The 13,683-nt window shown below is 40.5% G+C and overlaps 1 protein-coding gene across 3 annotated transcripts in view; it reads left to right on the top strand.

Annotated features, from left to right (window-relative positions):
* The first annotated feature begins 1,725 nt into the window (after positions 1–1,725).
* LOC127644982 (RNA-binding protein RO60-like) overlaps positions 1,726–13,683 on the top strand; it is a 41,698-nt gene continuing 29,740 nt past the window's right edge. For 2 of the 3 annotated variants that reach the window (XM_052128458.1, XM_052128457.1), the window contains exons 1-8: positions 1,726–1,866; positions 4,732–5,318; positions 5,481–5,701; positions 7,339–7,485; positions 7,636–7,773; positions 8,503–8,619; positions 9,643–9,759; positions 10,990–11,133. In XM_052128458.1, coding sequence (XP_051984418.1) covers positions 4,751–5,318; positions 5,481–5,701; positions 7,339–7,485; positions 7,636–7,773; positions 8,503–8,619; positions 9,643–9,759; positions 10,990–11,133 — 1,452 coding nt within the window. In that variant the 5' untranslated portion in view covers positions 1,726–1,866; positions 4,732–4,750. The remainder of the gene's footprint in view (positions 1,867–4,731; positions 5,319–5,480; positions 5,702–7,338; positions 7,486–7,635; positions 7,774–8,502; positions 8,620–9,642; positions 9,760–10,989; positions 11,134–13,683) is intronic. The other variant, XM_052128459.1, reaches the window with a different exon arrangement.

Here is a 13,683-nt window from a genome sequence, read left to right as displayed (position 1 = left end):
AAGTGCAAATTAATCCCAGAACAACAGCAAAGTACCTTGTGAAGACGCTGGCGGAAACAGGTAGACAAGTATCTATATCCACAGTAAAACGATTCCTATATCGACATAACCTGAAAGGCTGCTCAGCAAGGAAGAAGCCAATGCTCCAAAACCACCATAAAATAGCCAGACTACAATCTGCAAGTGCACACAGAGACAAACATCTTACTTTGAGATATGTCCTCTGGTCTGATGAAACAAAAATGTAACTGTCTGGCCATAATGACCATCGTTATGTTTGGAGGATAATGGGTGAGGCTTGCAAGCCAAAGAACACCATCCCAACCGTGAAGCATGGGGGTGGCAGCATCATGTTGAGGGGTGCTTTGCTGCAGGAGGGACTGGTGCACTTAATGGATTGCATCATGAGGAAGGAAAATGATGTGGATTTATTGAAGCAACATCTCAAGACATCAGCCAGGAAGTTTAAACTCGGTCGCAAATGGGTCTTCCAAATGAACAATGTCCCCAAGAATAGCTACAAAGTTGTGGCTAAATGGCTTAAGGACAACAAAGTCAAGGTATTGGAGTGGCTATCACAAATCCCTGACCTCAATCCAATAGAATATTTGTGGGCAGAACTGAAAAAGTGTGTGCCTGGAGTCTGAAACCTGACTCAGTTACAGAAGTTCTGTCTGTAGGAATCTGCCAAAATTCCAGCAGCTTAGTGTGAGAAGCTTGTGGAAGGCTATTATTCAATCACCTATTTTAACCTATAACCCAACTACAACTATCAACAACAGTCTGGTGCAGGCGTCTGGTTACCTTTTGCAAATCCCCCTCCTGAAGAAAAGAGAAGAGAAAATCTAAATGATATACCTGTGAATATAGTGTCCTCTAGTGACCACTCTTATGAAGCACTGTTGAGAACTGTGGAGCAGCCCCCCCCCCCCCCATAAGCTTTTTTCTGTTTAATTGTAATTTCCTTTAGGAATGTCAATAATTAGTTTTTTTATATTTTCATTAAAAAACAGTTGTACTCCTCTGGACTCTATTTACATATAAGATCCTCATAAAGCTGTGAACTTGGCTTAATACAAGCCCCCTATTTTTTTTAACCAGTGTCGACAGTCATGTAAAAGGCATCAAACATTTATTTCTTTGTTAATTAAAAATTACAAAAATCTCTACAGTACTAAAAACCTGAGTTTTCACTTAGTATTTATCCAATTTACCAAACAGCCAATTAAAATAATATGTTAAATAAAATTAAATGTACCGTTTTAAAAGTAAAGTGCAAAACAGCAATTCAGTAAAATACAGTTTTAAATTGGACATGCGTACAAGCATTATAAAGAATGCCACATGGATAGCCATTTATGGCTATAAAAAATATTGAATACAATTTAGAAACATTACATTTTTATTAACCAAATTTAAAGATCCAACGAGAGTACTTTTCCATTTGAAAAAATAAATGAGATTATGGATGCCATGCAAATCACAACTTTTCCTACAGCCGGTCACGCTGGTTGTATATGGCTCTGGTTGTATGTAAACGGTCTCTCGGGCTGTGTGTCGAAAGCTAGTGAGCTGCCTAACTAGTGACGGAGGTGTTGGGCATCATATGTGCATTCCAGAACAAAACTTGCCTATGATCCTCCCAAAGTACTGTCGACTCGTAAGGCGCCAAATCCCACCGAAAAAACTACTGATTCAACGCGCATATGCTGCTCAAAATGCTGTCTATCTAGGCAGCTCAGAAGGTTTCGAACCGCCGCCGCCGTGTTGAAGTCTTCGCTGTCCTCTTCTGGATTCAGTCTGATTTCCAGGGAGGAGCTGCAACTCTTGGGAAGATCGAGAGACTTTGGCGCAAGACAACAGCAGGTAGAGACATTTTAGACGTGCTAAAGTTCATCCAGTTTCATTTATGAGATGTTTATTCATACAGAGAGAGTTTATACCCCGATCAGAGAGTGATGTAGGTTAGCATCAGGCTAATGTGATCTCTCCCATCCATCCTCTCATCATCATGCGTGTCTGATTTAAAAGCTCGGATCTTCATGTTGTCGATCAGTGATGTCGTATTCGGTGTCCCGGAGCAGTAAAATGTAAACTTTGCTGTATTTTGAAGGGGCTTTGCTCGGCCTAGCTAACTGGCTAACAGGATTAATGCGGCTAGTGATCTGAGCTATTATAAAGCTGACAAAACAAAATGATGTGCTCTATCTAACATAGTGCCGACAGAACTGAGCCTTTAAACACCTGTAATGGCTTATTGGAGTGTTACAATGAAAGAAAAGTGCACTTGGAGGTCAATTTATGCAAGTTGTTCTTCAAAAGTAGTGTGTGTTTATTTATTACTGCTTACCTCTACATTTACAAAACGACTTATTACTAACTGCACTATTACTACTGTTATTACAGTGTTATTACTACTACTGTATTGTCTGGCTACATTAACTTGACACTACAGTTCATTACATTGTGCACTGCACTATGTGTTATCGTCCTAGTTACTGTTTAAAAAAATATATAATTATCCCAATTTCTCCCAATTTGGAATGCCCAATTCCCACTACTTAGTAGGTCCTTCTGGTGGCATGGTTACTCGCCTCAATCCGGGTGATGGAGGACAAGTCTCAGTTGCCTCCGCTTCTGAGACCGTCAGTCCACGCATCTTATCACGCTTATCTTACCACAGATCTTATCTCGTTGTGCATGACACCTTGGAGACTCACAGCATTTGGAGGCTCATGCTACTGTCAGCGTTCCATGCACAACTTACCACACGCCTCATTGAGAGCGAGAACCATTAATCGAGAACCACGAGGAGGTTACCCCATGTGACTCTACCCTCCCTAGCAACCGAACCAATTTGGTTGCTTAGGAGACCTGGCTGGAGTCACTCAGCACACCCAGGATTCAAACTCGCAACTCCAGGGGTGGTAGTCAGCGTCAATACTCGCTGAGCTACCCATGCCCAGTTTTATTTAATTTAAAAAAATATATATATACCTTATGAAACAGTACTGTGCTGCCATGTAGTGTTGGGATCAGATGGTAATACCGTATTATTACATTACATTATTTTAAAGCATAGTTACTAAGCAAAACAGTGATCTGATGACAAAATAAGGTGAGTGAGTGTCAAAATATTGGTATCGATTTTATATAGGCTAGTTTTTGGTTAAAATCGATACCGTTATCGGCCAAAAAGTTTCACTTCGGTTTATCCCTACTAGGAATAGTTTACTCAAAATTATACCAGTTTGACTTTTTCATTGAAGACAAAAAAGCTATAGGCAAAATGACAGTCACCATTCACTCTCATTCTATGCAAAAACAATAAATTGAATGGTGACTGGGATGAACAAATTAACATGAATATATTATAACATATATACACTCACCTAAAGGATTATTAGGAACACCTGTTCAATTTGTCATTAATGCAATTATCTAATCAACCAATCACATGGCAGTTGCTTCAATGCATTTAGGGGGGTGGTCCTGGTCAAGACAATCTCCTGAACTCCAAACTGAATGTCAGAATGGGAAAGAAAGGTGATTTAAGCAATTTTGAGCGTGTCATGGTTGTTGGTGCCAGACGGGCCGGTCTGAGTATTTCACAATCTGCTCAGTTACTGGGATTTTCACGCACAACCATTTCTAGGGTTTACAAAGAATGGTGTGAAAAGGGAAAAACATCCAGTATGCGGCAGTCCTGTGGGCTAAAAATGCCTTGTTGATGCTAGAGGTCAGAGGAGAATGGGCCGACTGATTCAAGCTGATAGAAGAGCAACTTTGCCTGAAATAACCGCTCGTTACAACCGAGGTATGCAGCAAAGCATTTGTGAAGCCACAACACGCACAACCTTGAGGCGGATGGGCTACAACAGCAGAAGACCCCACCGGGTACCACTCATCTCCACTACAAATAGGAAAAAGAAGCTACAATTTGCAAGAGCTCACCAAAATTGGACAGTTGAAGACTGGAAAAATGTTGCCTGGTCTGATGAGTCTCGATTTCTGTTGAGATATTCAGATGGTAGAGTCAGAATTCGGCGTAAACAGAATGAGAACATGGATCCATCATGCCTTGTTACCACTGTGCAGGCTGGTGGTGGTGGTGTAATGTGTGGGGGATGTTTTCTTGGCACACTTTAGGCCCCTTAGTGCCAATTGGGCATCGTTTAAATGCCACGGCCTACCTGAGCATTGTTTGACCATGTCCATCCCTTTATGGCCACCATGTACCCATCCTCTGATGGCTACTTCCAGCAGGATAATGCACCATGTCACAAAGCTCGAATCATTTCAAATTGGTTTCTTGAACATGACAATGAGTTCACTGTACTAAAATGGCCCCCACAGTCACCAGATCTCAACCCAATAGAGCATCTTTGGGATGTGGTGGAACGGGAGCTTTGTGCCCTGGATGTGCATCCCACAAATGTCCATCAACTGCAAGATGCTATCCTATCAATATGGGCCAACATTTCTAAAGAATGCTTTCAGCACCTTGTTGAATAAATGCCACGTAGAATTAAGGCAGTTCTGAAGGTGAAAGGGGGTCAAACACAGTATTAGTATGGTGTTCCTAATAATCCTTTAGGTGAGTGTATATAACATCTTTTGTGATGTGTCTATACACTGAATCAGTAATTTTGTATTTTTTTTACTATACAGTGTGTTTTTGTTGATGTTTCTGTGTTCATAGTCTAATATTAACCACTGAGATCTGTCTAGGACTGAAGGAGAGTTAATTATGGATCCAGCATCTCGCCCAGAACAACCATCAGCTGTTAATGAACAGGTGCTGACCTCATCGGGCAGATCCGTGACTGGAGCTGTTTGTCTACGCCGCTTCCTCTGTTATGGCTCTGAAACCAGCACATACAACACTAAAGAGCATCCACTGGGTATCGAGAATGCCCTGTCCCTGATGCAGTTCATCGAGGGTGGACGGGGCTGTGAGGTGGTAGAGGAGATCAAACGCTTGAATTCGGAGGGCCACACCGTCCGGCCCAACCCCAGCCTGTTTGCCCTGGCCGTCTGTTCGCAGCATGCTGAATGCAAGACCAGGCAGTGCGCTTTACGGGCTGTGAAGGAACTGTGTCGTACGCCTGCACGTCTCTTCACATTTGTACAGTATAAGAAGGAGCTGAAAGAGGGCTCTGGGATGTGGGGTCGAGCTCTCCGCAGGGCTGTGACGGATTGGTACAACAGCCAGGATGGTTTGAGCTTGGCACAGGCTGTGACCAAGTGCAACCACAGGGCAGGCTGGTCCCACCAGGACCTCCTCAGGCTGTCCCACATGAAGCCGACCAATGACAGTGAGTGTCTTTTAGGGGTTGACCGAGCTGTGCTTTTAAATGGCCAATACAATATCAAGTAAAAAGAGTGCAACGTCCACATTTTCTTCCATCTTGCTATCTATCATGTTTATCTACATCTGTCACGTTATAAAATCTGAGGCTGTCTCCTGTTTTCTGCAGCGGTGGCCCTTGTTTGCAAATACATGACGAAAGGCTGGAAAGGAGTCCTGGAAGTGTATGGTGATAAAGAGAAGTCTGAGGATGTGCAGAAGGTTTTTGCGTATCTGGAGGCTGTGGAGAAAGCCAAGCACTCGACTGATGAGCTGGCGATCATTCATCTTATAGAGGAGCATCAGCTAGAGAAAGAGCAGATTCTAACCAACCACCTGAAGTCTAAAGAGGTAGTCACTTACAGATACTGCAGCTTTAAAGGGATAGTTCACCCAAAAAGGAAAATTCTCTCATCATTTACTCACCCTCCCTGGTGTGCATGACTTAATTTTTTCACCAGAACACATTTGATTTATTTTTTGAAGCTCAGAAAATCACAGAGAGTCAGCATAACGTCCTCGATACTACACCAGCGGTTATTATTGTCTTCTAAAATGACATAATCGCTCTTTGTGTGAAAAAAGATTCATATTTTAGTACCTTTTAACTATAATCCAATGCTTCACGAGAGGTGGTGGTATACACTTTGCCATGGATACAGACGTAATCTCACGTTCTCCATTCAGTTGTGACCGCCAGGATGCACACAAACAAGTTTAAAGTCTCAAAACTATTTATTTGGCTGACGTTCAGTCTCTACGTGTACACCTGTCTGCAACTTGCTGAATGGCCAGGTCCTTCTCAGTCTCTATCACACACATGCTAGGTCTCTCTTTCGCAGTTTCAGCTTCAACAGCGGTTCAGATGAAAGTCAATTAGCGTTTTCAGGCGATGTGAAGAGATGCAGCAGCCTGGCTCGCTGCTTGCGGGTGAAGTCTCCATTCTTCATTCAGTAAATCAGCTCCCATATTTATTATGCCCCAGGACATGCCTCACGCATAATGAAAAAGCATGCACTGCCTCACACATCAGTGTTTGTGCGAGGTTGTGCAGTCAAGCGTGTACCGCCTGAACATTTATATATGCCAGTTTTTGCCACAAAACGTGGGGAAAACATTATTGTTTCACCCATTGTACAAATATGCCTTGGTTGGTTCCTGGCAGGCAGCAGATGCCCTAACCCTCCCCCCACCCTAATTGGAGCCTGTAAGGCTGAGGAGCCTGCCAGGAACAATTTGTGAAGCTTCAGGAAGTAAAAAAGAAACTGACACAAAAAAGTAATTGCGGAAATTAACGAGTACAATTTCCCAGCCCTAGTATTTTTCCACCTGTTGCTGTAGAGTGACTTTTAAATTACTGCAAAAGGGGCCAAAGGAAGAAGTTGGAGAAGGTAAAATATTTGGATTTGTTATGATTTTTTTTGACCACATTGTTGTCCCAGCCTATAAGGTTGTTGCGCGTGAAATTTCCACCATTTTCACCTAGACTTAGCGCATACTTGCATGAAAATACCAAAACTTCATGGCCATGCCCACTGACTTTGCTCTTATGACTTAAAGCATAGTGCTACATTTAGCGCTAACACTCTTAAAATAGGAACAACAAACCACTGTGGTTTCAGTTAATGCCAACAACAAATATTTATGTTGTCCCACACAAATGGATTCAGTAAAGCTGACAAGACACTTTTTTCATTGAAACAACTCCTTTAAATTAAGGTCACTTGGTTGCATGCCTTTGTTGAGTAATATGAACAAGGATGGATTCAGTACGGTACCTATTAATCTAACTTTGATGTGTAAGTCATGCCGCACCGTTTGTGCTACGATACCTCAAGTCATGCAGCTTAATGAGGAGAGGTGTGCCATTACTTTCTAAGCGATCGGACCTTAGATTTTCGCCTGGCAAACTAACGAAAATGTTCTTCTGAATGATTATCTTTTTCTTCAGAAAATGGAAAAATCGAGTTGGTTATGTTACTTTTCAGGTATGGAACGCTTTGCTGAAAGAGATGCCTGTGGTTGTTCTGATGAGGCATTTGGGCAGGTTGACAGCAGACAAATTTCTATCACCAGGAAGTCCGGATGTTGCAGCTATTTGTGAGAGGATTCAGGATGAGACGGCTCTGAAGAAGGTCAGGTTACAACAACATTGCTTTAAGATTATTATAACCCCCAGCAGTGCTCCATAGATCATTTGTTCTATGCAGGTGTCCTAATACAAGTATAAAAGAAGATGTACAAGATCTTTGACTCACTCTGAGACTGTGAAATAAATTTTTCAGGCAAAAACACACCCGTTTAACATTCTTGTGGTGTCTGAAAACTATAAGCGAGGTCATGGGAAGCGTGGCAAACTGAAATGGGAGCCAGACTGTGACGTCGTTCAATCCCTGGACTTTGCCTTCCACAAAAGTATTTCGGTGAGTACCACCAGTCGTACATCCTTAATACAACTTATGTCTGAAAATTCAATTTCAGGTTGTTAAACGGTAGAAGAATGCTAGTGGGTTAATCTCATGGAAAAAATGCCTGGGTCATTTTTCACCCCAAAATCTTACATTTTAGGACCATTAAACTTTTTGCATGAAAACATTATTTCCTTAAGTTAAAGGCTGTACAACATATACTATCCATATTTATAAATACTTAAAAATTCATATAATTATTTTCTTCCGCGGAACACAAACTAAGATATTATGAAGGGTGTATAAGATGATTTTTGTCCGTACAATCCAAGTCAATGGGGTCCAAATCTTAAAATGTTAAGTTTTATAGTGAAGAAGTACCTCAATTGTGGTCTGTTTCTCACTTAAAGCAATTGTATTGCTTCAACAGAAATGGTTTTAACCACTCGAGTCTTATGAATTACTTTTTTGCTGCCTTTATGTCCTTTTTAGAGCTGAGAGTTTTGTACCCCATTCACTTGCATTGTATGGACAAAAACATCATATATCTATGAAATATTTTTGTGTGTGTGCCGCAGTTTTAGACGCATGAGGGTGAGTAAATGATGGGTGAACTATCCCTTTAAATAAGTAATAAAGAAATAAACTAAGCTATAAAACAACCTTTTCTGAAGAGGTAATGTAGAAATGGCAATAGACATATTTCCATTGGTGTCATATTCTGATGACCCTCTGTGTCTTCAGAATGTGGAATCCACTGGCAAGCGGTTTCTGGTGGCGGTTGATGTAAGTTCTTCTCTGAGTAGTGTGGCCCACGGCAGCTCCATCAGCACTGTGGCAGTTGCAGCAGCAATGTGCATGGTAAGACTACACCATTACTAAATAAAGCCCACAGTTTAACTTCAACGTGGCTCAAGAGAATGAAGTGACTTTGTGAGTTAATTTGTTGTCTTTAGAGGAAGTCTGTGTGGCTGTCAGAGTCCAAACAATGCATATTTCACATTCCTCACATACTCCTCTTCTGACGGGACACTCTAGATTTGTAAACATCAATGGCCTATGCCTTCTGGTCCTCTTGTATGCGAAGCATGTAAAGTCGCTTAAAGGTATATTCCGGGTTCAGTACAAGTTAAGGTCAATCGACAGCATTTGTGGCATAATGTTGATTACCATAAAAATTATTTCGACTCATTTCTCATTTTCTTTAAAAAAGCAAAAATCAAGGTTTCGGTGAGGCACTTACAATGGAAGTGAATGGGGCAAATCTTTTGGATGGTTTAAAGGCAGAAATGTGAAACTTATAATTTAATCAAAGCACTTACATTAATTCTTCTGTTAAAACGTGTGTATTATATGAGCTGTTAAGTTGTTTATATTGTCTTTTTTTACAGTCATTTTAGGGTTTGTTGAAATAACATCATCATGGCAACAAAGTTGTAAAATTGGTTATAACTTCACAGAAAAGGTTAGTAAGAGATTTTATCACACTAAAATCATGTTTACACAAATACTGTTTACGTCTTGTGGCTATTCTTTTGAATCAGTATTTTAATGTTTATGGATTGGCCCCCATCATCCCCTCAAAATAAATTTTGTTGTAATCAATATTATGCCACAAATGCTGGCGATTGAGATTAACTTGTTTCAAACCCGGAACATTCCTTCAAGACACCGTTGAAGAGTTTAACTGTTATTTAAAACCAATCAAGAACTTTTCTCTTAATGGAAAAGTTCAGCCCATAAATAAAAAATTGTCATCATTTACTGCCATTCCCCCAAACCATTCCATGATCTTTCTTTCTCCTTTGCAATGTAAAAGGAGATATTAGGCAGAATATTTACACTACTCTTTTCCATTGATCTATCAACACTTTCTAATGGCAGGTACTTGCACAAACGGAGCCAGACACACAGGTTGTGGTCTTCTCTGAAGGAGCTGTGGTTCCCTGTGCCATTTCTTCTGATATGACTCTAATGCAGGCAGCAGCGCAGCTCATCCAGGTAAGAAGATCTTAGGAAAACATTTCATGCCATCTGATGGCTAGTCTCGGCCTCAGGCTGCCCACAGTCCATTCACTGACAGTCTGATGCATGTTACACACAAAACTGGAAAAACTTTTGAAACTGACATTCTTGGCCAGAATCAGTCTTATAAATATAAAACTAGTCTTTTGTTTTTAACTGCCATCCCAGATGTCTATGACTTTCTTTCTTCTGCTGAACACAAACAAATATATATTAAAGGAATAGTTCACCCAAAAAATGAAAATTCTCTCATCGTTTACTCACCCTCATGATATCGCAGGAGTGTATGAATTTCTTTCTCACCAGAACACATTTGAAGAAAAATAGAAAACAATATCTCATCTCAGTAAGTCCTTAAAATGCAAGTGGATGGTGATCTGACATTTGAATCTCCAAAAATCACAGACAGTCAGCATAAACATCATCCATAGTTACATTAATGTCTGTAAACTGGTACGATTGTTTTTGGTGCGAAAAAAGATCAGTATTTAAGTACTTTTTAACTGTAATCCAATTTCGGTAAGCTGCACGAGAGGGTGGAGTCCAAGCGGTCTCTCGTGTGACTAATTTGCGTTGTCATGTTGAGGACGTAATCTCATGTTCTTCTCTCGGTTGAGACATCCAGGATAAGAACACAAATGCACCATTGTGTGTAAAGAAACAGATAAATACAGATCTAAACCAAAACCAACCAAGCTACTGTACAGCCTTCCTCCTTCTCCCTTGTAAACAGCGCTGCTCTTCCATGTGTGTCGCATGTGTGTCAGTTCTCGCGTGTTTCAAATGCCAATGCGATTACGTCACGTGCATATCGCTGCTTACCAGAAGTGATGTTTAGATTTAAATAAGTACTTACATATTGGCCTTATTCGCACCAAAAGCAATCTTGTCACTTTAGAAGACATTAATTTAACAGCTGGAGTCGTATGGTAACGTTTATGCTAACTGTCTGTGATTTTTGGAGCTTTAAAAGTCGAATCACCTTTCACTTGTATTATAAGGACGGACTGAGCTATTTTTCTTCAAATGTATTCTGGAGGAGAACGAAAGTCATATAGACCTGGGATATCATGAGGGTCAGTAAATAATTAGAGAATTAAATGTTTTGGGTGAACTGTTCCTTTAATATTTTGAAATGATGGAATTATGTGGCTTTGATAAAATAATTTAAGATATTTCACCTTTCCACACTTTGCTTCTCTCTAGTCTCCTGGTGGCAGTACAGACAGCGCCTTACCCATCACCTGGGCCTCAGAGAACGATAAAACTGTGGATGTCTTCATCATTTTCACTAATAATCAAACCTTTGGGAGGGAAAATACAGCAGAGACACTTCAGACATATAGACAAGTAAGTGCAACTTGTTAGAGAATACAAGAATGATGACTTTTACTAGTGGTAATCGTGCTGTTTAATATGATGGAATATGTTTTTCATATGGCTTTAACATATTGTTATTCAGTGCCTCAAGAAATTTGCAATATTGTGATTGCAATAATTTATCCAAATTCAACCAATCGCCACTAAAACTCTGAATCTGAGGTAATCCAATCACCTTTCTTCATATTGACAGCAGCAAAACAAGTCTGTAACAAGCTTGAAGCAGTCGAGACATATCCAACTGCACAGCCGCCATTGTATAATCTCCACAGTAACTGAATAGGCAATTCCTCCTATGTGTCACTGCGTGTCATTGAGTACATTTACATGCACTTTAAAAGTCTAATTTTAGACGGACTAAAGCAATAATTCATCTTTTTAAAATGTCATTTTAACAAGTTAGTCCGACCGAAATCGTACCAGTCTGTTTTTTGTTTTGCGAAATTAACTAACAAACCATAAACAATGCGAGTGTAGATCGGTTCCGTCCAGCATGTATACACTTCAATCAGTCCACAATAGTCATAGGAGATATTTGCATGCATTGCAATTTAAGACAAATAACAATTTGACGAGTTTAACAAGGCGATGTGAAACAGGAGATGTTAAACAGGTGAGGCAGTCGTGTCATAATATATAATGAGCCTCCAAAAACTGCCTAGTCCTTCAAGAGCAAGGATCATTTGAGACTTTTCAATTTGCCAACAGATGCTTCAGCAAATAATCCAGCACTTTTAAGAACAATTTTCCCCAAAGACAAATTGGAAAGATTTTCAGCATTTCACCCTCTACAGTGCACAATATATTTATAAGATTCAAGGAATATGGTCAAATGTTGGTGCGTAAAGGGCATGCTGAAAACCATTTCTGAAAGGGCATGATAGCTGATCCCTGAGACATCACTGTCTTAAAAAACATAATTCATCTGTTTGGGATTACTTTAGTAATTCTTTGTTAGTCAACACCACTCACCGCTGCATCCACTGATGCAAGTTAAGACTTACTATGTAAAGGAGAAGCCATACATCAACACTGTCCAGAAGCACTGCCGACTTCTCTGGGCTCGGTCTCATCTTAGATGGAAATTAGAACAGTGGAACTGTGTTTTTATGTTTCGATGAGTCCACATTTCAAATTGTTTTTGAAAAACATAGCCATCATGTTCTCTGGGCCTTAGAGGAAAGGACCATCCAAGCTGTTATCAGCATCAGGTCCAAAAGCCAGTGTCTGTATGGGCAAGGGGTGTGTCAGTGCCCATGGCATGGGTAACTCACACATCTGTGAGTGCACCATTAATGCAGACAGATGTGTAAAATGTTTGGAGCAGCATATACTGCCATCCCGCACCGTCTTTTCCATGGATGTCCCAGAATTTTCAGCAGGACAACTTAAAACACATACTGGGCGAAGAAGCTGAGAGTGTGTGTGTGTGACAGGGCGGAGGGCAGGGCCGGGTTGTGATGCTACACACCCAGCCCCTAATCAGGCTAATCAAGCCTCAGAGAGGGATAAAGGCCGACTGGAGGCTGCAGTTGGACAGAGAGAGATAGATTTACGGGCTGTCTGACACCTTTGTGTGTTTGTCATTTTATTTATATCGTCATACCAGTTATTAGCATTTTTCACAACTTTTTCAGAATTGGGGTTGTATTTTCATATAATACTTATAGAACATTTTGTCAATAAATATACTTTTTAGCACGTCTGGGAAAGGTTACCTTTCTGCATGTCCATGTCTGGTAGCAAATACAAGCCCTCAGCCCTCTTTTTTACATTACTTTCCTTTTTGCGTCAATATCAAGGCAGGTTCTTTGGGGCCGGATCATACAGTATGCCTCATGAACATGTACAAGAACTCGTGGAGTTTGAAGGGAATATTAAAAGTGCCGAGGCAGAGCTGAAACACCGAATGTCGTCTGATGGCCTCAGAGAATTGACCCGATTGAAATACAGATATAATACTATTTTGTCTTGGAAGGTGGAGTTTTGGCTATTCAGGGCAAGAAAGTCATTCTTTGGGTCAGGGGACAAGGCAGGAAAACTTCTGCCTAGATAAATAAAACAGAGAGAGTCTGTCTTTCTACTATTCCCTCAGTGAAATCTGCTGGAGTTGAAATATTTACCTCAGCCATTGATATTAATAATGCTTTTAAAGAATTCTATCTTGATCTCTATAGTTCAATGTCTTCGTCTACTGATGAAGACTTTAGAAACTTTGTGGAACCACTAGAACTTCCTAAACTGACGGCTGAGCAAAACAATTCTCTTTATTCTGAGATAAACTTGGAGGAGTTTGGCAAGGTATTTAAGGCCAGATGGCTTTGCAGCTGAATTTTTAGATCTTATGCTACAGAATTGGCTCCACTTTTGCTAGAGGTTTATAGGAAATCATTTAAGAATGGAAAGCTTCCGCCAACCATGATGCAAGCCCGGATCAGTCTGATTCTGAAAAAGGACAAAGATCCAAGTGAGGAGTTAGTTACCGTCTAATTTCCCTGATCCATCTAGACATTAAAATAT

The sequence above is a fragment of the Xyrauchen texanus genome, chromosome 6 (genome assembly GCF_025860055.1).
Source record: "Xyrauchen texanus isolate HMW12.3.18 chromosome 6, RBS_HiC_50CHRs, whole genome shotgun sequence".
In the NCBI taxonomy this organism is placed as follows: Eukaryota; Metazoa; Chordata; class Actinopteri; order Cypriniformes; family Catostomidae; genus Xyrauchen; species Xyrauchen texanus.
This window is presented reverse-complemented; position numbering and strand designations above follow the sequence as displayed.